Below are 26,949 nucleotides of genomic sequence, written 5' to 3' on the forward strand. Positions count from 1 at the left end.
CACACACTAGGGACAATTTTTTTTTTTGTAATTTTTTTTACATTTGCCCAGCCAATTAACCTACATACCTGTACGTCTTTGGAGTGTGGGAGGAAACCGAAGATCTCGGAGAAAACCCACGCAGGTCACGGGGAGAACGTACAAACTCCGTACAGGCGGCGCCCGTAGTCAGGATCGAACCTGAGTCTCCGGCGCTGCATTCGCTGTAAGGCAGCAACTCTACCGCTGCGCCACCGTGCCGCTCTCCAATAGCTATCCTCCAATCCACAGGAACTGATCCTGAATCTATTGAACATTGGAAAATGATCACCAATGCGTCCACTATTTCTAGAGCCACCTCCCTGAGGACCCTGGGATGCAGATAATCAGGCCCAGGGGATTTATCATCCTTCAGTCCCATTAGTCTACCCAATACTATTTCTCGCCTAATGAAAATTTCTTTCAGTTCCTCTACCCCCCCCCCCTAGATCCTCTGTCCTCCAGTACATCTGGGAGATTGTTTGTGTCTTCCTTAGTGAAGACAGATCCGAAATACCTGTTCAACTCTTCTGCCATTTCCTTGTTACCCATAATAATTTCACCCGTGTCTGCCTTCAAGGGACCCACATTTGACTTTGCTACTCTTTTTCTATTAACATATCTAAAGAAGCTTTTACTGTCCTTCTTTATATTCTTGGCCAGCTTCCCCTCGTACTTCATCTTTTCAGCCCTTATTGCCCGTTTTGTTACCTTCTGTTGTCCTATAAAATTTCCCCAATCCTCTGGCTTCATGCTACTCTTTGCTGTGTTATACATCTTTTCTTTTAGTTTTATTCCATCTCTAACTTCCCTTGTCAGCCACGGTTGCCTCCTACTCCCCTTAGAATCTTTCTTCCTTTTTTTTCCTTTTTGTCTGGTAACTCATCTGTTAATTTACCCATGCTTCGAATAGGCAGTAGCACAAATTATTTTCAAGGGCCTCCAAGTGGCAATGTAAACACAACAGAATCTTAGAAGCTTTTTAAAGAGCTCTTTGCATAGACAAAATTAGGATGGGTTTCCCCCACCACTATTGATAGATCTAAGATATAGAGAGAGGGACTGGATGCCATTCTCACCTTATAACCGTAGATTTCAATTTTAGATTAGTTTGGTTTAGAGATTCAGCATGGAAACAGGCCCTTTGGCCCACTCAATCCATGCTGACCATGAATCACCCATTCCCACATGTTCTATATTTTCCCACTTTCGCATCCACTCCAATAGCGGCAATATTAGAGGCCAATTAAACTACTAACTAAAAAAAACATCTACTAATATGCATGTTTTTGAGATGTGGTAGGAATCCAGAACAGCCAAAGGAAATTTACGTTGTTGCAGGGAGAACGAGCAGTCTCTGACACTGTGAGGCAGCAGCTCTATCAACTGCACCACTGTGCCGCCCCTGCATTTTGAGTAAATTGCTTAGAAAGAAAAATACTTATATTTGGGCAGGACCTTTCATGTCCAATTCAGAATGTACTGTGGGATTTTAACTCCAATTAAGTACTTTTAGCTGCCATCCCTATTATAATACAGACAACGCAGTAACCAAACAGCAGACTCACACAATAATAACCCAATAATCTGTTTCAGTAATTGGGTGATAAATTCAAATTTGTTGCACAGAATCTTTGAAATAGTGCTGTCATTTGAGTGAGACAATAAAGGATTGGATTCAAATTTGATACAAAACGTGGTGCCCTCTGCATTGCAGTGCTCCCCCAGCACCACCCTGAAGCACCAGCCTAGTTTTTTTTGTGTTCTAATCTTGCGTGGGACTTAAAATCAGAATTTTATAATTCAGTCTATAGTTCTGCCATATAACTGGGTGTTAACAACCGGTAAGAAAAATAATTGTGAGCAGAAATAACACAAATTGTAGTGGAGAGAGGGGGTAATATATACCTTAAAGCAAAAGGAGCAGCACAAAAATTAATTTAAAATATAATCAGTACAATTAATTAGACCAAAAGAAAGAAAATTAAGTAGAGGGTCACAACATTGAGAGCATTCTAATTACATCAAATAAAAAGGCAGACTATGCAAATAATTGAACAAAAGTAGAATTAATGCACAATGAAACTCAACAAAAACTTCTAAAGATTTTACCCCTCCATTTGCACAGATACTTCAACTTCCCACTAAAGTTCTGGTTAACCTCACCATTCAAGCACAGGACTCGAGTCTGCTGGTAGAACTCATTAATCCTTCAAAACTTGCTATGTACATTGAATATTTTCCTCTTAACATATGACCAGCCACACAATACCATTATTTTGTTTGTTTTTGTATATTGTTCGTCAGAGTCACGCAATGTGTTTCCTACACAGAGGGATTAATTGCACTAGTTGCATTTAACATCCTCTGATCGTTCAAATATTATTTAATCAAAGTTATAATTGTACTCACTGTTTGAAGAGGCAAATTGTTCTGGTGGAACAATCATGTGGCGCTGGTCAGACTGCATTTGGAGTATTGTGAGCAATCTTGGGCCCCATATCTGAGGAAGGATGTGCTGGTGCTGGAGATCGTCCAGAGATTTACGAAAATGATCCCAGGAATGAGTGGGTTAACATATAATGAGCGTTTGACAACACTGGGCCTCTACTCGCTTTAGTACAGAAGGATGGGGGGGGGGGGCTCATCGAAACTTACTGAACAGTGAAAGGCCTGGATAGAGTGGATGTGGGGAGGACGTTTCCACTAGCGAGAGAGTCTGGGACCAAAAGGTCATAGCCTCAGAATTGAAGGATGTTCCTTTGGGAAGGAGATGAGGAGGAATTTCTTTACTCAGAGGGTGGTGAATCTGTGGAATGCATTGCCACGGAAGGCTGTGGAGACCGTCAATAGATATTTTTAAGGCGGAGATAGATTCTTGATTAGTATGGGTGTCAGGGGATATGGGGAGAAGGGAGGAGAATGGGGTTGAGAGGGAAAGATAGATGAGCCATGATTAAATGGCAGAGTGGACTTGATGGCCAAATGGCCTAATTCTGCTCCTATCACTTATGACCTTATGATATTCTACTCCCCTCAAAATGAATGCTAACATTGCATTTGCCTTCCCTATTAACAACTCAACCTGCAAATTAACCTTTTGGGAATCCTGCACCAACACTGCCAAGTCCCTTTGCATTTCCAATTTCTGAATTCTCTCCCCATTTATAAAATAGTCTTCACCTTTATTTCTTCTACCAAAGTGCATGACCATACACTTTACTACGCTGTATTCCTAATACCACTTTTTTGCCCACTCTTGCAACCTGTCCAAGTCCATCTGTGGATTCCCTGCTTCCTCAACACTATATGCCCCACCACCTATCTTCTTATTATCCGCAAAGCCATCAATTCCATCATCCAGATCATTAACACATTACATGAAAAGTACCGGACCCAAGAGCAACCTCTGTGGAACACCACTGGTCACTGGGCGCTCACCAGACAAGGCGCCCTTTATTCCCATTCTTTGCCTTCTGCCATTCAGTCAATCTTCTATCCAAGCTAGTACCCTGGCTCTTATCTTGTTTAGCAGCCTGACATGAAATTCCAACAATCTCTCTGACTCTCCTTTGTCTATCCTGCTTGTTACCCCCTCAAAGAATTCCAACAGATATGCCAGGCAAGATCTTTGCTGACTTCCACCTATTTTATCATGTGGTTCCAAGTACCCCGAAACCGCATCCTTGATAATGGACTCTAGAATCTCACCAACGACTGAAGTCAGGCGAAGCGGCTTATAATTTACTTTCTTTGCCTTGTTCCCTTTTTAAACAGCTGAGTTACATATAATTCAGCTCATCATATACTTTTACACATGTTGAAGCTGCATCTTTAATGAATTGTAAAAAGTATCTCTTGCACACACCTTTATTTTGGATGGTCGGTAGAAGGTCTGGATATGTAAGATGTTTGTTAAGTCATTTGATGCAGCATGGTGTCTCTTCTTGAGCTTGACTGGTCCTATTTATTTTATACTGACCTTTGTTATTTTATAAAGACACTGAACCCCTGTTAAATACATTTGAAACAAAATAGCAATGGAGATTTTATTGTAAATACTAAAATGGAAGAATATCTCATAAGATTCAAATAACAAAATTCTCTGGTCAATAAATAAGAAATACATTTCTTGGATGTTTTATTTCCCTTTTTGGAACATTAACTGAATAGATGGGGCAGTCATGAGCCACCTTGCATAATAGCTCATGCTGATATTTTTGAACAGCCAACCAGTTCTCTATCCATGTCAATACCCTACCCCCAGTACCATGTGCTCTAGTTTTGCACACTAATCTCTTGTGTGGGACCTTGTCAAAGGCTTTTTGAAAGTCCAGATACACCACATCCACTGCTCTCCCTTATCCATTCTACTTGTTACATCCTCAAAAAACTCCAGAAGATTAGTCAAGCATGATTTCCCTTTCATAAATCCATGCTGACTGACCAATCCTGTCACTGCTTTCCAAATGTGCTGCCATAACATCTTTAATAATTGACTCAAGCATCTTCCCCACTACCATGTAAGGCTAACTGGTCTATAATTCTCAATTTTCTCTCTCCCTCCTTTCTTAAAAAGTGGAGTTACATTGGTTACCCTTCAGTCCACAGGAACTGATCCAGAGTTGAGAGAACATTGGAAAATGATCACCAATGCATCCATGATTTCCAGGGCCACCTCCTCGAGTACTCTGGGATGCAGACCATCAGGCCCTGGGTATTTTCTGTCTTCAGTCCCAACTGTTTACCTAACACCATTTCCTGACTAATGTGGATTCCCTTCAGTTCCTCCCTCCCACTAGATCCTCGGTCCCCTAGTATTTCAGGGCGATTGTTTGTGTCTTCCTTAGTGAAGACAGAACCAAAGCATGTTTAACTGTTCTGCCATTTCTTTGTTTCCTATTATAAATTCACCTGCTGTGATTGTAAGGACCTACGTTTGTCTTCACTAATCTTTTCCTTTTTACATATCTAAAGAAGCTTTGAGTTTTTATATTCCCCACAAGCTTTCTTTCATGCTCTTTCTTCCCCCTCTTAATTAACCATTTGGTCTCCTCTGTTGAGTTCTAAATTTCTCCCAGTCCTCCAGTTTGTTGCTTCCTCTGGCCAATTTATATGCCTCTTCCTTGGTATTAACACTATCCTTGATTTCCCTCATTAGCCATAGTTCAGCCACCTTCCCAGTTTTATTTTTTCGCCAGACAGGGATGAACAAATCCATGCAGTCTTTAAATCTTTGCCATTGCATCTCCACCGTCAACCCTTTAAGAATAATTTGCCAGTCTATCCTAGCCAATTCCAGTCTCAAATCTTCAAAGTTTCCTTTCTTCAAATTCGGGACGCTAGTCTCTGAATTAACCGTGTCACTCTCCATCCTAATGTAGAATTCCACCACATGATGGTCACGGTTGCCCAAGGGGCTCTGCACAACAAGATCGCTAACTAATCCTTCCTCATTATACAATAACCAGTCTAAAATGGCTTGCCCTCTAGTCGATTCTTCTACATATTGGTTTAAAAAACCATCCCATATACATTCCAGGAAATCCTCCTCCTCAGCGCTGCTACCAATTTGGTTGGCCCAATCTATATGTAGATTAGTCACCCAAGATAACTGCTGACCTTTGCTTCACGCATCCCTAATTTCCTGCTTGATGCTATCCCCAACCTCCCTACCACAGTTTGGTGGTCTCCAACAAGCGTTTTCTACCCTTGGCTCTTCGCAGTTCTACCCATACCGATTCTACAGCATTCAAGCTAATGTCTCTTCTTGCTATTGCATTAATCTCCTCTTTAACCAGCAATGCCACCCCACCTCCTCTTCCTTTCTGTCTATCCTTCCTGAATATCTAATACCCCTACATGTTTAGCTCCCAGCCTTGGTCACCCTGGAGCCATGTCTCCGTAATTCCAACCATACCATATTCCTTAACAACTAATTGCATTTCAATTCATCTATCTTATTACGAATACTCGCATGAAGGCGCAAAGTTTTTAGGTTTGTTTTTCTCATTTCCCTTCTACCTTTTGCTTCTGTCCTCCTTTTATGGCCCTCTGTTTCCTTGCATTGGTTCCCATCTCCCTGCCCTGTTAGTTTAAAGATGACTTTTCCTGCACTCTCTTTCCTGTTATCTGCACACATACACTTCTACGTTGTTGACTCCACCCCCCCCACTGTTTCGTTTAAACCCACCCATGTAGCACTAGCAAACCTGCCTGCCAGAATGTCGGTCCCCCTCCATTTAAGGTGCAACCCATCCCTTTTGTGCAGGTCACCCTTGCCCCAGAAGAGATTCCAGTGATCTAGAAATCTGAACCCCTGCCCTCTGCACCAACTCCTCAGCCACAAATTCAGATCCCCTATCTCCCTGTTCCTGCCCTCACTAACACGAGGTACTGGAAGCAACCCAGAGATAACCACTCTGGAAGTCCTTCTTTTCAGTCTCCTACCTAGTTCTCTATACTCGCATTGCAGAACCTCCTTCCTCTTCTTACCCATGTAATTTGTGCCTACATGCACAACTACTTCCGGCTGCTCATTAAATTTAAAAGAAATGGAAGGAACTTTTAGCTAGTCTTTAGCTTCCATTTCACTGCACAATATTTGGCAATTGAAATAACGAAAGGACAAATGTAAACAAGTACCTTGGGTGATGCACCTGTTTAGAAATGGTGGACTTTAACAGTATGTTGCATGATATGATCTTTAAGTGATATCGACAGAAGCGTGCAGTGAATCTTCCCATCATTAAAGGATGTAGATAAAGATTAGCTTCTCTAAACATAATGAGTTAATCTGTTTCATAATGTTTTGAATATATTCTGTAAAAAGTAGACCAATAGTACATACAGATCTAATTGATCTTATCATAGAATAAAATTGTTGTGCTGATATCTCAAAATCCAAAGGAATTACAGGGGATTTTCTAAACTTGATCTTTGACCAATGGCATTCCTACTTTAAGCCCAGACTAATTTGTCTTTAGTTTAATTTACTTTAGAGATACAGCGTGGAAACAGGACCTTTGGCCCACAGAGTCCGCTGCGACCAGCAATTTTCGCACATTAACACTATCCTACACACACTTGGGACAATTTTACATTTTATAGCAAGCCAATCAACTGACATATCTGTACGTTGGGAATGAGAGAAGAGAGAAAATTGATAGAAGCTGATTAAATTTGACTTAAGGGTGGTGCCAGTTTATCTGCTCTTTAAAGTGATGAGCTGAATGTTGAATATACCCATTTCATGTTTGCTGTGATAGTTACACAATGTATGCAACCATGAGCTAACAATTAATTTAATAAAATGGTTATGTTTGATCTTTGGATGAAGATCGAGATAATAGGCGTCGAAACAAAGGGGCAGGCGTGCAGCGGTAGAGTTACCACTTTACAGCACCAGATACCGAGGTTTGACCCTGACGACAGGTGTTGGCAGTATGGAATTTGTACATTCTCCCGTAACAGTGTGGGTTTTCTCCAAGTGCAAAGAGTAGCAATTGACAGGTCCTTTTCAGAATGGCAGGCAGTGACTGGTGGGGTGACGCAAGGCTCGGTGCTAGGACCCCAGTTATTTACAATATATATTAATGATTTAGACAAAGGAATTAAATGTGACATCTCCAAGTTTGCGGATGATATAAAGCTGGGTGACATTGTGAGCAGCGATGAGAATGTTATGAGGCTGCAGGGTGACTTGGATAGTTTGCGTGAGCAAGCAGATGCAATATAATGTGGATAAATGTGAGGTTATCCACTTTGGTGGCAAGAACAGGAGGCAGATTATTATCTGAATGGTGTCAGATTAGGAACGGGGGAGGTGCAACGAGACCTGGGTGTGCTTGTATATCAGTCACTGAAATGAAGCATGCAGGTAGAGCAGTCAGAGAAGAAAGCTAATGGCATGTTGGCCTTCATTGCGAGAGGATTTGAGTTCAGGAGCAAGGAGGTCCTACTGCAGTTGTACAGGGCCCTGGTGAGACCGCACCTGGAGTGTTGTGTGCAATTTTGGCCTGCTAATTTGAGGAAGGACATTCTTGTGGCGGCTCCCAAGGGTCGGGCCATACTACTACCGACCCCTCGGCACGGGAATGGACCAGTCCAGGGGGGCGGTCCGGTACCATGTATATAAGGACAAGGGTTTGGGCGCGAAGCCATTCCGGCAGACTCGACCCGTCTGATAACCGAGGAATAATAAAAACAGAACGTCCCAAAATACCCGGCTTCTCACCTTTATTTCGGGCCTCTTCCGACGCGCCACATTGGTGACCCCGACGGTCCATTCATGCTAGGATGGACAAACGATGGATAGCCGACCGTCCGTCCGGCTCGCAGGCCGACCAGGCCGCAGCTGTCGACGCGGTAGGCATCAAGCTCCCGACCTTCTAGACCACCCGGGCTCGCGTTTGGTTTTACCAAGCGGAGGCCCAGTTCCAGCTGCGATACATCAACAGCCACATGCGCTCGTGCGTTGGCCGCGCACTGGATTGCTCGCTTTGGGGTGCCGGTGGTCATCTCATCGGACCGGGGGCCACAGTTCACCTCCGAGCTGTGGTCGGCCATGGCCCACCTGTTGGGCGTGCGGCTACACCACACCACGGCCTATCACCCGCAGGCAAACGGCCTGGTGGAGAGGTTCCACCGGCAGCTGAAGACAGCGCTGAAGGCGCGACTCTCCGGCCCCGACTGGATGGACGAGCTACCATGGGTCTTGCTGGGCATCCGGACTGCGCCAAAGGAGGACCTGGCTTCATCCTCAGCGGAGCTCGTATACGGGTCCCCGCTCACGGTACCCGGGGAGTTCGTGCCCTCGTTGCCGGGGCGAGAGGAACCGCCCTCATCCACCCTACAGTGCCTCCGAGAGCGAGTTGGCAAGCTCGCACCCGTGCCGACGTCCCGCCATGGGACATTCCGCCCTTACATGCCATCGGCCCTCCGGGACTGCGCCTTTGTGTTCCTGCGCCGTGACGCCCACCGGACGCCACTCCAGAGGCCGTATGAGGGCCCGTACCGGGTGCTGGAGCACGGACAGACAACCTTTGTCTTGGACATGGGGGGCCGGCCGGAGGCCGTGCCAATTGACCGCCTGAAGCCGGCCCACTTAAACATTGACCAACCGGTGCGGGTTGTCCAGCCTCGGCCACGAGGTCGCCCACCCTTCCGGGACCCACCACCTGTCCCTCCAACTGTGCCTCCGCCGGGCCCTCTGTCGACCGATTACCGTACGCGGTCCGGTCGGGTTGTGCGACCACCAGTGCGTTTCGTGCCTCCGGTTCTGGGGGGGGGGGGGTCCTGTGGCGGCTCCCAAGGGTCGGGCCATACTACTACCGACCCCTCGGCACGGGAATGGACCAGTCCAGGGGGGCGGTCCGGTACCATGTCTATAAGGACAAGGTTTTGGGAGCAAAGCCATTCCGGCAGACTCGACCCGTCTGATAACCGAGGAATAATAAAACAGAACGTCCCGAAATACCCGGCTTCTCGCCTTTATTTCGGGCCTCTTCCGACGCACCACATTCTTGCTATTGAGGGAGTGCAACGTAGGTTCACCAGGTTAATTTCTGGGATGGCGTGACTGACATATGATGAAAGAATGGGTCGACTGGGCTTATATTCACTGGAAGTTAGAAGGATGGGAGGGGATCTTATAGAAACATATAAAATTCTTAAAGGATTGGACAGGCTGGATGCAGGAAAAATGTTCCTGATGTTGGGGGAGTCCAGAACACAGGGTCACAGTTTAAGAATAAGGGGTTGGCCATTTAGGACTGAGATGAGGAAAAATTTCATCACCCAGAGAGTTGTGAATCTGTGGAATTCTCTGCTACAGAAGGCAGTGGAGGCCAATTCACTGGATGTTTTCAAGAGGGGGTTAGATTTAGCTCTTGCAGCTCAAGGAATCAAGGAATATGGGGAAAAAGCAGGAACGGGGTACTGATTTTAGATGATCAGCCATGATCATATTGATTGACGGTGCTAGCTTGAAGGGCCGAATGGCCTACTCCTGCACCTATTTTTCTATGTTTCTATGAGTTAACTCAAACATTTTGAAATGTGGTTGCTTACCTCAATGGTTTTACAGATTTCTTCCAGCTGAGTAATAATTGCCTGGATTCTGTCATTGCCTGCCACCAGCATTGCTATTCCATCACTAAGCTCAGTCTGTGAAAAATAGGAACATGTATCAGACCAGGATAGACCTATTCCAGGTAGCCAAAATAGCATACTTGGTCCATACATTAAACATTTGCTCTGGCAACATTAACAACTGCTTTCAGTTAGTTTATTAAAATTTTATTTGAGATAAAGCAGCATTTTACTACACAAATAATTTGCCAGGATTTTCCTAAAGGACTCCAATATATAATCAATGTACCTTTTGACGCTTGTACACATTTTGCAGAGGTGCCACTTCACAATCTTTGTGAGCTCCAAAGACTTTGCACATTGAGCAGGTTGGTACCTCACAAGTTAGACAGTAAATATTAATCTTTTCATCTTCATGCTCTTCACACATTAACTGCTGGTCAGGCTTGGTGTGCAGAGGTCTGAAGGAGATTATTAATGCAATATATTAAAGTTAAAGTAAAATAAAGTATCACATCTGAGAACACTAAAAAAAACATGGTACTTTATTAAAAACCTGTTGATTTTTCCAAATGATTACCATCTCTACGTCTAGAGGATGCTGCCTCACCTCATAAAGTAAATACTCTCTCATCTCTACGCGTGCCTTCTCACCTCCATGAACCCATACTCATCCACCTCCGTCTCCTAGTAAATATACCACTTATTTCCTCAAAGCTCATATCCTTTCCTCCTCTCCCCTCACCCAAACCTCCACTCATACTCTATCATTCCAAGCCCTATTCACCTAACAATGCCAGAGTTCTAGCTCTGATCTTCTAGGGATGGAAAGTGATAATTTGGCTTCTTCCCTGCTGCTCCTCTACCAGAAGAAAAAAAGGTTTTGTCAAGGTCAAGTAGAAAGTGAAAGATTCAGATCCCCATTGTGTTATCTGGGGAGAGGTAAACAGATTCCAGGGGGGAGTGGGGGAGACAAGTGGTGGAATTAGAATTAATGTTAACATTAACTTCTGGGAATTTAAATACCACACATCTGGACATTTGTTCAAACAGTTAAGGAGAAATTTGGTATTTTTCTCCAATATTATTTGGCTGCTTTTGTCATTGTAATTGTAACTGATAAAGATGTTGAGATTAAGACAGATGCTGATGTGATGATTAGAGCTGAGAGATCAAGTAATGAAACTATCAAAAATACCTCCAATCAAAGCTAGCAACTATAAACCCAGGTCTGTTTAACAAAATTAGGGAAAATACTGAATGAAGCTTAGGGTGATGAAACAAATGTCCTTGAACTAGGTGAAAGGGTCCATTTCTGGCTCTGCTAATAGAGAAGGATTTATAAAATAACAGCCTACAAATGACTGGAAACAAAAGGTGGGAATAGTGACAAAACCTGGCACTACCTTTTTTCACAAAATAAAGTCAATATAGCAAGTGGTAGGAGTTTTGTTTAGTTCAGTATAGTAATGTCACATGTACTGAGGTACAGTGAAAAGCTTTTTGTTGCATGTATTCCAGTTAGCGAAAACACTATCCATGGTTACAATCAAGCAGCCCTCAGTGCACAGATACAGGATAAAGAGTATAATGTTTAGTGCAAGATAAAGTCCAGTAACATCCAATTGAAGAGAGTTTGGAGGTCTCCCATGTGACAGATGAGAGGTCAGGACCGCTCTCTATCGGTGAGAGGATGGTTCAGTTGCCTGCTAATAGCTGGGAAGGAACGGTCCCAGAATCTGTAGGTATGCATTTTCACATTTCTGTACCTCTTGCCTAATGGGTGAGAGAAGAGGGAGGACCGAGGTGAGACTTGATTGTGCTGGTGGCCTTGCCAAGGCAGTGTGAAGTGCAGATGGAGTCAACAGAAAGGAGGTTGGTGTGTGTGATGGTTGAGGCAAGGTCCACGACTCTCTGCAATTTCCTGCGGTCTTGGATGGCACTGTTCCCAAGCCATGCTGTGACAATAGTAGTGCAAAGTCAAAATAATGTCCCCAAGTCTATATTGTTTGGAGCCTATTTGAAGGTTGTAGTGTCCAATAGCTTGATGGTTGTAGGGAAGAAGCTGCTCCTGAACATTACAATTTTCAGACTCCTATACCTTCTTCCCAATGGCAGAAGCAAAATGAGAGCGTGGTCAGGGTGGTGTTGGTCTCCGATGATGTTGGCTGCCTTTTTGAGCCAGTGACTCTTGCCGATCCCTACCATGGTGGAGAGGTCAGAACCTGGGACGGACTGGACAGTGTTCAGCACTTTTTGGAATCTTCTTTGTTCCTGGGTGTTCAAGTTGCCAAACCAGGCCGTGGTGCAACTAGTCAATACGCTCTCTACTGTATACTTGTAGAAGTTCAAGAGAGTATTCATTGAAATACTGAATCTTCTCAAACGTCTGAGGAAGTAGAGGCATTGATGGGCTTTCTTTGTGCTGGGTCTAGGACAGATCTTCAGAGATATGCATGCACAGCAATTTGAAGCTGGAGTTCGAGTTGTTTACAGCTGAATACTGTGGTGAGTATGGAGTAAGTAGAGCAGGAGGCTGAGCATGCAACCTTGAGGTGCCTTTGTTGGCATCGAGGAGGAAATGTTGCTGCCAATTTGTACAGATTGTGGCCTGTTGATGAGGAAGTCAAGGATCCATTTGCAGATGGATGCTCAGAAACCCAGTTCTGTGAGTTTGGTAACCAGCTTAGAGATTATGGTGTTCAACGCTGAGCTGTAGTCTATGAACAACAATCTGATGTATGTGTTTTTATTGTCCAAGTGCTTTAGCGCAGAGTGGGGAGCCTGTGAGATTGCATCCTCTGTTGAGCTACTGTGGCAGCAGGCAAATTGTAGCGGGTCCAGGTTCTGTTGAGGAAAAAGTTGATATGTGCCATAACCAACCTCGCAATCCACTTCATCACCATGGACGTTTGTGCCACTGTCAGTAGTCATTGAGGCACGTCACTTTACTGTCAGTATTATTGATGCCTTTTTAAAGCAGATGAAAACGTCACACTTCAGTAATGAGAGGATGAAGATGTCCGCAAAAACTCCAGCCATTTTATCTGCACAGGTTTTAAGAACACGACCAGGTATAACATCAGGTCCAGGTGCTTACTGATGGTTCACTCTCCTGATGGATCTTCTTACATTGGCCTCTGTGACTGAGATCGTAATACCTACAGTATGTGCCTATGGGAGCCTGGGAAGGCACATCAGTGTTCGCAGTGAGCTCGCCTGGGCTTGAGCTGCTTCCTGATTTCACCTTGCAGGAAGTGATGGCATGTAAGCCCTGCCATTGCTGCCAAACACCTGCCTCATCCTCCAGTTTGGAGTGAAAGTCATTTTTAGCCTTTTTGATGACCAGGTTATATCTAGACGTTGTATAGCTCCGCTTTCCAGACTTGAATGCCCACCTCTCCCTTTTCCCGACGCCTCCGTTCTGGAAAGTGTTGGAGTTGCTCCCCGGGTGAGGCAGCATCTCTGGAGAACATGGATAAATAACATTTTGGGTTGGACCCTTCTTCAGACTGATTATAGCTGGGGGTAAAAGTTGGAAGAGAGCTGTCTGGATGGGACAAAGCCAGCCAAGTTATATGTGGACACAGGTGAGGTGAATTTTGACTGGCAAAATCAAATTTGAGATATGTGGACAAAGGACAGAAATGAAAAGGAGACAAAAGGTTATGAGATTAAGGAGAAAATCGTGGTGAACTGAGGTAGAGGAAGGGATTTAAGTAGAAGAGGATGCCAAGAAGGGGATATGGGGGTAGGATAGTGGGAGCAATGGGTGTGTATCCAATGGGGGGGGGGGGGGGGCACAGAGAAGAGAGGGAAGAGAAAAGAGGGGTGGGGTTTGTTGGTTAGTTACCTAAAATTGGAATTGAATTACTCCAACACAGTGTTTTTCTGCTCAAGACTCTAGCATCTGTAGTCTCTTGTGTCTATTATTTACTTAATTCTTGAATGCTTCTGGTGATTAAAATATTTTTTGATTTACCCCTCCCCCCACCTCAGCTGAGAAAACTATGGATGCAAGAATAACTATGAACTAACTAAGTATAATGAAAGAATGACTAAATACAGTTCTTGAGAGGTCAAATGATAAAACAGAAAGCAACCTCAAAAGAATAAAGCGAGGTTCATATAAATATAAATATTGCAAACTTTCATTAGAGCATATTCACTTTCTGCCAAACTGCCTCTATAAATAAAGTGCATTGCGTAACCTGGATGATTCTTGCTTGTAGATGTCAATGATATTTTCCACCAGGAGATTTCTCTGCAGGCCATAAACCCCATGGCGATCCAGCACTACCTCATGTCGGCAAGAAGGGCAGCGAAAGCGACCCCCTGAAGGCACTGTTACGGAACCCCTCGACTGCCAGAACGGATTGGAAGCCTGGGAATGAGATATCGAGTGAATGTGTCAGTCAACTCCAATAAACAATTTAGCAAGTTATTCAGCTGTTATTCTCAGATCATAGTTCCTTTCTCAATGTTTCTCTTTTTGTAGTTTTCTTCAGCTTATCTTTTCTTGATCAGCAATTCAGTTCAGCAGCAGTCATACTTTCCTTGAGAATATTTCCATTTATAAAAAAGCTGATCTGAACTTGTAGAAACAAGGAACTGCAGATGCTAGTGTACAAAAAAGGCACACAGTGCTGGAGTAACGCAGCCGGTCAGGCAGCATCTCTGGCGAATAGATAGGTGACGTTTCGAGTCGGGACCCTTCTTCAGACTTCTAGACTCGATTGTTATTTCTTCTACTCTGCCATATAACGACCTGACTTTTTGTTTTCTTTGGCACCTTTCCTTCCTTGATCCCTCAACTTGACACTTTTGCCATCTCAAACCTCGTGCATAAAACAAGCTTAAAAAAGGACAATGAAAGTCTTATCAGTAATATTGCTTGTGAGGGGCACATCTTGTTTGACCAAAGAGTTAACTTATTTCACTGAATATATGAATGATGAAAACAGGTGCAGCTAATCCTTCAATCCTTTGGAAAGAATCACAAATTAATAATGATAATTAAGCCACTTAATGGTAACAAATGAAACACTTACCTGGAAAACATCATTGGCACATTTTCTACATAAGTTGTGTTGGCATGGTAAAATTACTACTGGTTTTGTGAACATTTCCAGACAAATAGGACAAATAAGTTGTTTCTCCAAACTGTCCATTGTCTGTGCATCTCCGAGCATTGGTTTGAATCCCACTGCAAGGTTCATCCCCAAAAAGAGAGCCTCACTTATTCGGTCAAGTAGTAATTACGTTTCTTTCTCACTTCAGAGCTCTCCTTTTGTCCGACTTTCTCTCTTAACTCAAAGGCTAACTGATGGGCTACAGTTAAATTTAGAATAGCTTGTCAGAGGATCGTATCTCTTTTCTTTTAAGCAACAAGTCACATGACCCAACAGTTGTGGGCCCTGCATTCCTCACTCCATATTTATCTCATGAAATGTGAGACTGGGATGTGGAAGAGCCATTTGTTGAGCAGTTCTTTTCACTGTCAAGTGACCTTTACTCATGTGGTATGCTACATATCAGATATAACATTTTCAATCAATTTAAAAAACAAACTGAATCCATTCTAGCTAAATTTTACATTTAAATCATGCAACTAAAACAATGGTGAAGAGTCATTTCTCTTTATACATAATGTTTTAATTTAATGTAGTCTATTTACATAAAGTCACTTTATTCTATCTAATTTGTGATAAATTGGTTTACAATTTAGTTTTAGTTCCTGCATCTGTTACTCTCTGAAAGCAATCAATGTTGTGAAGCAAAGTAAGTAGTATTTGTTTAATGGGAATAGTGAATTTATTCTCATTAAATGAATACTTCTTACTTTGCTTCACAACATCGATTGTTTTCAGAGAGAATAACAGATGCAGGAATTAAAACTAAATTGTTAACTAACAGATGAGAAATTACTTCAGTCCAGAAAAATCCAAAATATATAATTGAAACTGGTCATATGGCTGTCAAATGAAACATGAAGGTATAATTGCAGAGTTATAATTCATAATTAATTTGCAAGGTGATGACAATCCAAAGTTCCTTATTAAAAAATAATTAATTGGCACATCTCTGTAGCTCACATGCAGTTAACAGTATTGAAACATCCCATCAACCTCAGAGACTTTTCTACTACCTTTAATCCAACGTTATCAGATGTTCTATCTTGCACTAAATGTTGTACCCTTCATCCTTTATATGTGGACAGCTTGATTGTATTCATGTATATTCTTTCCTTTGACAGGATAGCACATAAACAAGTTTTTCCATTGTACCTCAGTACACATGATAATAATAAACTAACCTAAGTAATAAACTAAACTAAAGAAAGACTTTAATGAAATGAAAATCTGCAATACCAAATTAAGAACAAGGGTGTTTCCAGTAAAGTCCGATCCAGTGGTTTACATTCTTTTCATTTCCTGTCTGCATCTATTAATTTCCCTAAATTAAGATGAATATGCTGATGAGTCATATTCCACCTAGGAGGAATGCCTAGCTCAGCTATGCTCACAGCAGTGAGCCTCATGTATTGCTACTGACATCTCTAACATGGCCAACACCAGGCATAGAATATAGAACAGTACAGCGCAGGAAAGGACCCTTCTCCCCACAATGTTTGTGCCATGCATGGTGCCAGATTAAACTGATCTCATGTGCCTGTACATGATCAATATCTCTCCATTCCCTCCACTTCCATGTACCTATCTAATAGCCTCTTAAACACCACTATCGGGCTCTGGAAAAAATATTTCCAACACTGTCTCTGCAAAATCCTTCAAATTGATTGGAAGGATTAACGAATTGATCTTGCATTGCTTGAAGGGAGCTTTAAACTCATTTTTGATTTTTTTCCTGCTCCCTGGTAATCCCCTCCCAAGAGAAAGCTCAGATATGGGTTCAGTTGCAGGGGTTTACCGTTGGGCATGCAAACCCCTGCAACTGAACACATATCTGAGCTTTGTCTTGGGAGGGGATTAGCAGGGAGCAGGAAAAAAAATCAAAAATGAGTTTAAAGCTTCCTTCAAGCAATGCAACATCTTCACTGACTTCTGGAAATATCAATACTACCTGGAGTGTACAGAAGCCCCATGTAACACTGACAAAATGATCTATGCACCTTCCCCATCAGCAAACTCCTGGCTCACGTATGTAAGAGTCTATGGTTCTCACATTGGCCTCATTAAATACCTCAGAATGCACAAAACTGAAATGGAAGAAGTCATCCTTGGTCCGCAGGGACTGCTTAAAAAGATGTCATGAAAATCCAACAATAAATGGAATTACAGTAGATTAGTGGGCAAAATTAGAGCACATGGTATTGGGGGTAGGGTACTGACATGGATAGAATAAGAAAATAACTGCAGATGCTGGTACAAATCGAAGGTATTTATTCACAAAATGCTGGAGTAACTCAGCAGGTCAGGCAGCCTCTCAGGAGAGAAGGAATGGGTGATGTTTCGGGTCGAGACCCTTCTTCAGACATGGATAGAAGATTGGTTGGCAGTCAGGAAGCAAAGAGCAGGGATTAACGGGTCCCTTTCAGAATGGCATGCAGTGACTGATGGGATGTCGCAAGGCTCGGTCCAGAAACCGCAGCTATTTACAATTAATGATTTAGATGAAGGGATTAAAAGTAACATTAGCAAGTCAGAGAGTTGCAAATCTGTGGAATTCTCTGCCTCAGAAGGCAGTGGAGGCTGATTCTCTGGATGCTTTCAAGAGAGAATTAGATAGAGCTCTTAAAAGATAGTGGAATCAAGGGATTTGGGGAGAAGGCAAGTACGGGGTACTGATTGTGGATGATCAGTCTGATCACAGTGAATGGCAGTGCTGGCTTGAAGGGCTGAATGGCCTACTCTTGCACCTATTGTCGATGGTCTATTGTTATCTCTAAAAATGGCAACAAACCATACATAGTAGACAGAGAGAGTAGACCGTACCGGATGAGGTAATGTGCCCTTCCCCCTCTCCTTGTGGTGAAAGTTCTTAGAATAAATACATTTGCTTGATCTAAGAATGGAGAAATGAATGATTGTCATGTTCCACAGCAGTATACTGGACAGGTGCAGTCAAATATAGAAAAATACATTTAGGTGACAGCAAAAGAATACCTACAAGGATAAGATTTTTGAAAATATATGAAAAAATCTTGGGTACAGATATATATTTTCAAGAACAAGGGATTGCGAGATGACATTTAGGCAGAAAATGCAGAATCATTTAATGTGGAATTCATTAGAGTTTTGTTTTATGTTTATTAATTTCATCCTTGTCCACGATTGGCTGTTTTCCTGGTTTTTGTCCATTTTAGTCAGTAGAGAAAGATGTGAATCCACCATCTGACTCAGCCACACTTTTACTTTGTGGGCAGTGCTCCTAGCTCGCTGGTGCTATCACATCTTAATCTCTTCCATTTTACCGTCACTTGAAGTATGATTTTTTTCATGACGTGTTTTTTTCTTCAATCACAAACCGTAGTAAATACATCTATAAAATCTTTAAAAATACAACTAGAAATGAAACGGCAATTCTTCAGTCAGTCTGGCAGCAAGTGAAGAAAAAACAGCTAATGTTGGAGATCCATTCCCATTCATTAAAGAAATAGAGATAAGACAAGGGTAAAATTGTGCAGCAATAGGGAGGGGAGATTGAACAAAAAGAAAGTTTGCTATACAGTGGAAGAGAAATTAAATGACCAGGTCATGGTGCGTGGTAAAATGTGAGCGATAGAGTAAATATTCTGGAAAAGATGTCATGCAATGTGATTTTCCATGTGGAGTGTAGAGTGAATGCCTAAAATCAGCAATAAAAATGGCAGATATAATATCATAGGAAACATAGGCAGGAGTAGACCATTTGGTCCTTCAAGCCTCCCTTTCAATGAGAATAGACAATAGGTGCAGGAGTAGGCCATTTGGCCCTTCGAGCCAGCACCGCCATTCAATGTGATCATGGCTGATCATTTACAATCAGTACCCCGTTCCTGCTTTCTCCCCATACCCCCTGACTCGGCTATCTTTAAGAGCTCTATCTAGCGCTCTCTTGAAAGCATCCAGAGAATTGGCCTCCACTGCCTTCTGAGGCAGAGAATTCCACAGATTTGCAACTTTCTGACTGAAAATGTTTTTCCTCATCTCCGTTCTAAATGGCCTACCCCTTATTCTTAAACTGTGGCCCCTGGTTCTAGTCTCCCACAACATGCCTATTTGTTTACTTCAGTACCATTTATCTGGACTCTGCACAACCACAGATTAATATCTACATATTAAATAATCTATATCTTTACTATACTCATTCACTGAGTCTTCATAGCCTCGTGGTTTGAAAAATCCAGGTCATTTATCACCCTTTGATTAAGGAAACAGCTTTTCATCTCCGATGAATTTTAAGACTAACTCCTGGTTCCAGATTTTCCAGCTGTCTCTGCATCTGCTCGATCAATAAGATCATTCACAAACATCTAAATTCAAAAAGAATACAAACCTATAAAGATACAAGAGACACAGGCTCGTAGATATTTGGTGGAACCAGATTGGCGGGGTGGGGGGAAAGCTGCAATGAATGATGGGCAGGGGAGTGTTGAGACAGTTGTGACCTCACTATAGACAGCCTCATTTACTTCTTCGTTTCAGATCAGACATTTTTTAAATTTCCCTTTAATTTCCTTATTTTGTCATTTCTTCAGTCTCAATCTTCAAAGGAGCATGTTTAGCTGTTTTTTTCATTCTATGTACCTACTGAAGGTCTTACAATCTGTTTATATGATTCTTACCTGCCTAGTTAAGTTGCTGTGCGTTTGGTAATCCCTTGGTCCTCTTTTGCTGAATTCTGGATTTTTCCTTCAGGCCTACTACAATTTTAATAATAGTATTTTATGTGACATCTTATAAAAGAGTTTCTAAAAGTCCAAGCTTACCTTCCAATCTGTAGCAACAGTTTTTCTTGGATCTTTTCTTGATATGTCAACTGGATCACATTTTCCATTGGGTTTCTTTGCCTTTGAGATCAATATTACTTTTAAACTAAATATTAGTTTGTTTAATTATGTTTTAATCATGTTTTAAGTTAAATTAAATTATGTTCTATTAAAATGCAATTAAATATAGTTTATCTACCATGTCTTCATAGATTGCTTATTTATATTTAAAACTCTGGTATTAGATTGAGCAAACATCACCAAATCATTCTTTAAACATGTTATGATTATATTTCAAGCACCCGCCAGGGGTGAGGGGAGGAAGCAGCACTAATACATTCATGAACGTACCTGTAAGAAGTGTGGGACCTGAGCTGGTCTTGTAAATGAATAGGAAAAGTTTCAATGGATACGAGTCAAACACAGGCAAATGGGACTTCCACAGGTGGGCACCTTGATCAAAATAGACAGGATGAATGGAAATGCCTGTTCCAATGCTGTATCACTATGACTGAAATAGAGAACTCCCCATGTATCTCTCAAAATGATAGGTTTGAGAACTATACAAGCCTAGAACTATACAGGTTCCTATGGTAAAGTTTTATTTGGTGGGAGTGTGTGTTTAATTGTTCAATGTACAGATTCTCCTACTCTCCATTCTGCAATCCTAAATCTTTCACAATTGTTTTCTTACTCTTGTTCGGTGCAACGCAAATAGAGATTAGCAATTGATGAAACAGAAAATGGGTCCAGAAGATGTAGGACCATTATCTGTAATTATTGGACTTAATTTTGAGGAATAAAACTGTATCGCTCTTGATTGTTCCTGGAGTTGCATTTGAACAATGTAGAAGGTTATGAAATTTTCTGATCACGTGCTAACAGAAAATTGGGAGCACATGATCAGAAGCTCAGTTATATGCATTGTAGGCCTAAAATGTTGGGTCCACTGCTGTTCATTGGGCAAGGGTTACTCCAATTGAACACTTGTCAATTCAGGCACAAATTCAATGGCAGTGAGTTCTGCAGATTAGTTTGTGCCTTTATTACATGACCAGAAGCAATAGGAGCAGAATTAGGCCATTCGGCACATCAGGTCTACTCCTGGATGATTGGAAATCTGATCATGGCTGATCTATTTTTTTTCCCTCTCACCCCATTCACCTGCCTTCTCCCCATAATGTTTGATGCCCTTACTAGTCAAGAATCTCTGTTTTAAAAATACTCAATCACTAGACCTTAACAGCCGCCTGTGGCAATGAATTCCAGATTCACCACCCTCTGGCTAAAGAAATGCCTCATCTCCATTCTAAAGGTACGTCCTTTTATCTGAGACTGTGCCCTCTGGTCCTAGCCTCTCCCACCACTGGAAATATCCTTTCCATATCCACTCTATCTAGGCCTCCAATCTCCCATCTTTCTGAAAAACATTACATTTTCACCTCAACTAAACTTCGTACTACAAACTGTCTTGGTTGCACTCGGGACTTCAGACTTTTGTTTCCTTTTGCACTATATTGAATATTTTATTCATTGAACTAATTTTGTTTGTTTATTATGTTATCGATTGATAATGTTTGTAAACCTGTTGTACATATAACAAGTAAACACTCTTGACTCTTAACTTTAAATGTTTAAGTTAGCACTAACCCATCTGCATATTGTCAATGTTCTTCCCAATCTCCAAGATATGAAACTTTCCCATCCACAATTTGCGCTTTTATCATGCATCAACATACATTTTTCTCGTACATGTTAATGTATATTGGCAAAATTAGCATTATTAATGTTTGACCCAAACCGAATTCAAACCTCCTCTGTAAAATTTCATCCCACCCTTTTTAGATCACCTTTGAGTATGTAGAACATCCCTTGCAGAAGATTTTCCAATCAGCTGAATCTTTTACCATAGCACATGGCAGTATACTAATCAAGCGCTTTTAACTATTACAAAAGCGATTGTGCTCCTTCTGTTCCACATCCTTTAGTCTCTCAGTAACAACTCTTCAATCCATGTTCTCCATAAATGTAACATTATCCACTTAGTTATGCCAGCACTTTATGTCTTTATTTGTAAATCAGCATCTGCATTTCTTTGTGTCCACAACGCTTCTTTCCCCATTTGTGGTCATCTACTTCCTTTTAAGCTTCACAATCCTTACATTCACTAAACGCTGGAGTATTTTCTCACAACATTTTAGAAAAAACAGTTCACTGACCCTCCAATTCATTCCCCTAACCAAGCAAAATATCTGTCAGCTCATCGTAAATAATGTAGACCTGAGCACGCAAATCAAAAGATAGGCATAAAGGTGGCAAGCTCACGATCATACCATTTTTAAATGATCCTAAATTCTACAAAATTCAATCTAATTCTCTCAGGCAAGTCTGGGACTCACCAAAAACAAGTGGAAAGGGTCATTTTGATGACCTAAAAGTAGTCTTTATCATCCTTTTCAACTTGGAAAATTTTCAAGCCATAACGCGACATACCAGCCAACATTTTATAAATTCACGTTTATTGTCAAGTATTGAGACAAAATTGTACAAAATATAATTCGATCACATTAAATTCAAACACAGCCCAGTCAAGATTAATATTGCAATGTCACAGTCCCCAATAAATTATAACTATCCCTTTATGTAGTAAATGAAAAATTACCCCAAGCTCCTGAATTATTAAATATAGGCCAAACTTAATGAGAGGGCATGTTTCTCATTTTGACAAAGACATATTACAAGTTAAGAGCATGATACATTCGATATAGAAAAAGTAAACAACTAGACAGTATCCTTTTCTGATAGCAATTGATGATCACCTGTCACTTTTTTCTTTAAAATTATACATAATTATGAAAGCATACTATGGAAATAAGCTTCATAGCAAAAGCTTCATTGCAATTTCTATGTTCTTCATTGCTATGTGGACATGGTAATTTTTTTGTTGATAATGTTGACTCATCTGAATTTTGATCTGTTGACCTATTTTTAAAGATTTCCATTTGGGAAAGTGCTTCACTGGTTTAATGCTGATTTAAGTGCAAACCCATTTGCTCTGTAACAGGTAAACCAGCTCCCAAGAGCTCTTTAGTAAGCATTAAAATCTGGCAGAAATATTATAAAAAATGTTAAGAAAAGGAAACTGTCAGTTTATGAATTACATGATTCCTAAGCATGTACCATTACTATTGCAAGCAGACAATATGAAATTTAAAAAATACTTTGAGTAACATGGACATGCCCATATACATTTAAAAATTCAAGAGGCAAACAGACTGATATTGCATAGCGTTACATTTGTAATTCAAAATTAAATTCATTTCTAAAAAATGAAAATTTCAAAATTGCATATACAAGTTTATTTATTGATTATGGCCAACCATTAGCAAATTGTGTGAAATTACTCAGAGCCAAGCCCCACAAATGCTATGCATATATCTAAACAGATTCTCCCATGGGCTTTGGAAAGGAAGATCATTTATTGTTACCAGTTATTTAAAGGACATATTTCTAGCTATGTTTATACATACATTCCTCACTTACTGTCCAAAATTTAGTACCCCAGACAATGGCTTCCTAGATGATTAATTGCACATCTTAGATTTGCAAACAGAAATTGCTGTAATTATTCATCAATCCAAGCAGCACCAATGAATAGAGAAACAGAGTTAACTTTTCAGATTAATTAGCTTTCACCGGACCTGGAAAAAGCTAATCAAATTCTAAGATTCAGAGAAAAGAGAACAGAGGAATAAACAAAAGGGAAGATCTGTGGCAGGGTTTGAGAAAGGAGAGGTTAAATGACAAAGGAGATGATGGTGCAAGGCAAGAGGGAATAGGATAAAAAATGAAACTAAAGATGGATCTAGAGCTGTTGAAAATGAAAACGGCAGAATTATTCTGATATTGATAATTAAATATTGGGTCCCGAAACAAAATATGCCTGATCAAAAAACAAGTTTGTTTTGAACTTGCATTATCCTTCTTTGAAACTGTGTAGTAGGCAGAAGTCAAAACGGCAGTGGGGTGGATAATTACGGTGACAAGTGACAAACAAGCTGCAACAATTTCATCCAAAATACATGTACCCAAGCTCCCAGACACGTTTGACTAATTTTTTATCCTTCCCCAATGTTCTGCAATGTTCCAATGAAGGTCAATAAACTGCACTTCATCTTTTGATCAAGTAAAATACTGCTCATGACTCAAAACTTTACGGCCAACAATGATCAGACATGCTCTCTCAACCTATGTTATGTTTCAAATGCTCATCACTGACTCCATTCGCCTTGCATCAATCCATTGATCATTTGATTACTCCTGTCTTCTAATCCACCAGACTATTTTTCTTCCCTGCATCTTAATACCATTTATCTCCAACTTTATCCAGTTTCGATGCGAGGGGATGATTGTGAAACACTAACCACTTCCTCCATATGTGTGGCTGGATCAGAGATTTTACAACATTTTTTGCTTTTATTTCAGATTTCCTGGATCTGTTTTTCTTTCTTTATCATACTCCAGTCCATCTTCTTCATTTTTTGGTGAATATAATGGTGATCAAGTTTCTAAAATTAACTGCTCATATAGAACATCAAAGGCAATAGGCTATAATTGGCAAATCCTATTTTGGGATGTTTTACATAATTGGTGAAATTATTTTTACATCATTTCAATATAGACTTCAGTTGTGGCTACAGAACAGTAAAAGCCCTGTTTGTTTTAAAATTACAATTCGCATGACCAAGAGGCAGTTCAATGCACATGTACCACTTATTTATGAGCAGTCCCGAGTCCAGTTGTTATAGGTTTTAAATGCTCAGTGGAAAGGATCCCAAAGTTGTAAAAATGTCACTGGACTTGTACCTCATCTTGCACACCCCTCCACCCCCATCGGTTACTGTCTTCTCTACTTGGAATGATGCGACTGCAACCTGGGAGAAGGGAAGTAGAGCGAGGATACAACTCTGGAATTGATGCATTCTAAATAGGGCCAAAATAATTTGTTATTTCAGTAAGCAGAAGTTAGATTATGCTTTGGAGTATGTTTGTGCCCTGAGAGAGCACCAGAATATTTTAACATGTTTTAATATTGGGCTCTGTTACAAAAACAGCCACATTGTTTCTTGAAAACACATTCCAAGTTGAGATTCAATTTGTGCCATAGACACCCGAAATAAAATGACTTTATGTGCGTAATCAAGGAGATATAGTTACCATCTTCCATGAATGATCCAGACATTTCCAACCAGGAACATTTTTCTTAAAAGAGTTCATTTATGAACTGTTCTACAGCCTCATTTTTTAAATATAGCAATTATTTCCACCAGCTGCTGATTTCATCTAACAAATTTAAAACCAATTGAGCTGAAAATTGTATAAAAACAAAAAATAAAGCTAATTTTAAGAGCATATCTTACAAATTAAAGTTTTATCGGATTTTAGGTTATACAATTTGCATGATTAAAATTTGCACGAGTTAAAAAAAATTAACCATGAAATGTGAAATTAAGGTAAATGTACTAAAATATTCTACTGGATGGACTACGAATTACACAGCTGTAAGAAGCTGTTTTCCTCTTTTGCTATAGTTGAAGATGATGAAAATTGGCAGGCATTTTTGGATTGATCTTTGAACTTTCTAACATAGATAAAGAATCCAAATAGACAAAAGGAACTGCAGATACTGGAATCTTGAACAAAACACAAAATGCTAGAAGATCTCAGCAGGTCAGGCATCTCTGTGGAGGGAGTAAGAAGGAACTGTAAATGCTAGTTTAAACTGAAGGTAGACACAAAAAGCTGGAATAATTCAGCGGGACAGGCAGCATCTCTGGAGAAAAGGAATGGGTGACATTTCGGGTCGAGACCCTTCTTTAAACTGGTTAGGGATAAGGGAAACGAGAGATAAAGAACAATGAATGAAAGATATGCAAAAAAGTAATGATGATAAAGGAAACAAGCCATTGTAAGCTGTTTGTAGGGTGAATATGAGAAGCTAGTGTGAATTGGGTGGGGGAGGGATAGAGAGAGAAGGAATGCCGGGGCTAGCTGAAGTGAGAGAATTCATACCACTGGGCTGTAAGGTGCCCAAGCGAGATATATGCTGTTCCTCCAATTTGCGTTTAGCCTCATTCTGACAATGGAGGAGACCGAGGTCAGAAAGGTCTGTGTAGGAATAGGGAAGAATTAGTGTCCAGCAACCGGGAGATCAGGTTGGTTCCTGCAGTACGACACAGCAGAGTCAGATGGAATGGACCTAATAGCATTTCAGTTCGGGACCTTTCTTCAGACTGATGATAGGCCCCGAACCAAAAAATCATATGTCCTTTCCCACCACAGATGCTGCCTGACCCGCAGAGATTTCCATCACTTCATGCTTTGCTAAATAATCCATGCATTCAAATTAAATTGTCATCATGCATCCAGGAAAGATAACATTTATAAAATTAAGTTTAAAGACAGTTAATTAATCTTGTTTAACACTTTTTGTTCCTCATGATACATGTTTTCTCATGCAAAACAAACCAACATTGTTTTGTTTTGATTTATTTAGCTAGAACAGTATGTATTTTAAAACTCTTAGTCGATTATTACTTTAACAATGTAATTTGTTTTAATCTGACATTATGAACTCTTTTAAGCCTTCAAGGTTACAACAACAATATTAACAGCAAAGAATGCATAAAGTGAAAAATATATGAAAATGTTGATCATCTGTAATAAGAGTTAATTTTGGTCATAAATTATCTAAATAAATATTCTATGTGCAATGCTTTAAAATAAAGTAGTACTAGGTATCTGCTAAAGTTTATAAATCCTCTGCTAGAACATTTGGACGTTCAGCCAAATCAAAACTGATAAATTAGAGCTTAATACCTAACCATCTAAACACTGACCTGTTTTAG

General features: G+C 40.8%; 1 protein-coding gene across 1 annotated transcript in view; it reads right to left on the minus strand.

Moving 5' to 3' along the window:
* The window catches only part of trim54 (tripartite motif containing 54), a 63,196-nt gene extending 47,867 nt beyond the window's left edge, over nucleotides 1-15,329 (minus strand). The window contains exons 1-4 of the mRNA XM_078400133.1: nucleotides 15,162-15,329; nucleotides 14,322-14,494; nucleotides 10,400-10,571; nucleotides 10,090-10,185 (exon numbers count right to left, since the gene is read on the minus strand). Of these exons, the coding sequence (XP_078256259.1) occupies nucleotides 10,090-10,185; nucleotides 10,400-10,571; nucleotides 14,322-14,494; nucleotides 15,162-15,329 (609 nt within the window). The remainder of the gene's footprint in view (nucleotides 1-10,089; nucleotides 10,186-10,399; nucleotides 10,572-14,321; nucleotides 14,495-15,161) is intronic.
* Between the last annotated feature and the right edge of the window lie 11,620 nt (nucleotides 15,330-26,949).

The sequence above is a fragment of the Rhinoraja longicauda genome, chromosome 5 (assembly GCF_053455715.1).
Source record: "Rhinoraja longicauda isolate Sanriku21f chromosome 5, sRhiLon1.1, whole genome shotgun sequence".
Lineage (NCBI taxonomy): Eukaryota > Metazoa > Chordata > Chondrichthyes > Rajiformes > Arhynchobatidae > Rhinoraja > Rhinoraja longicauda.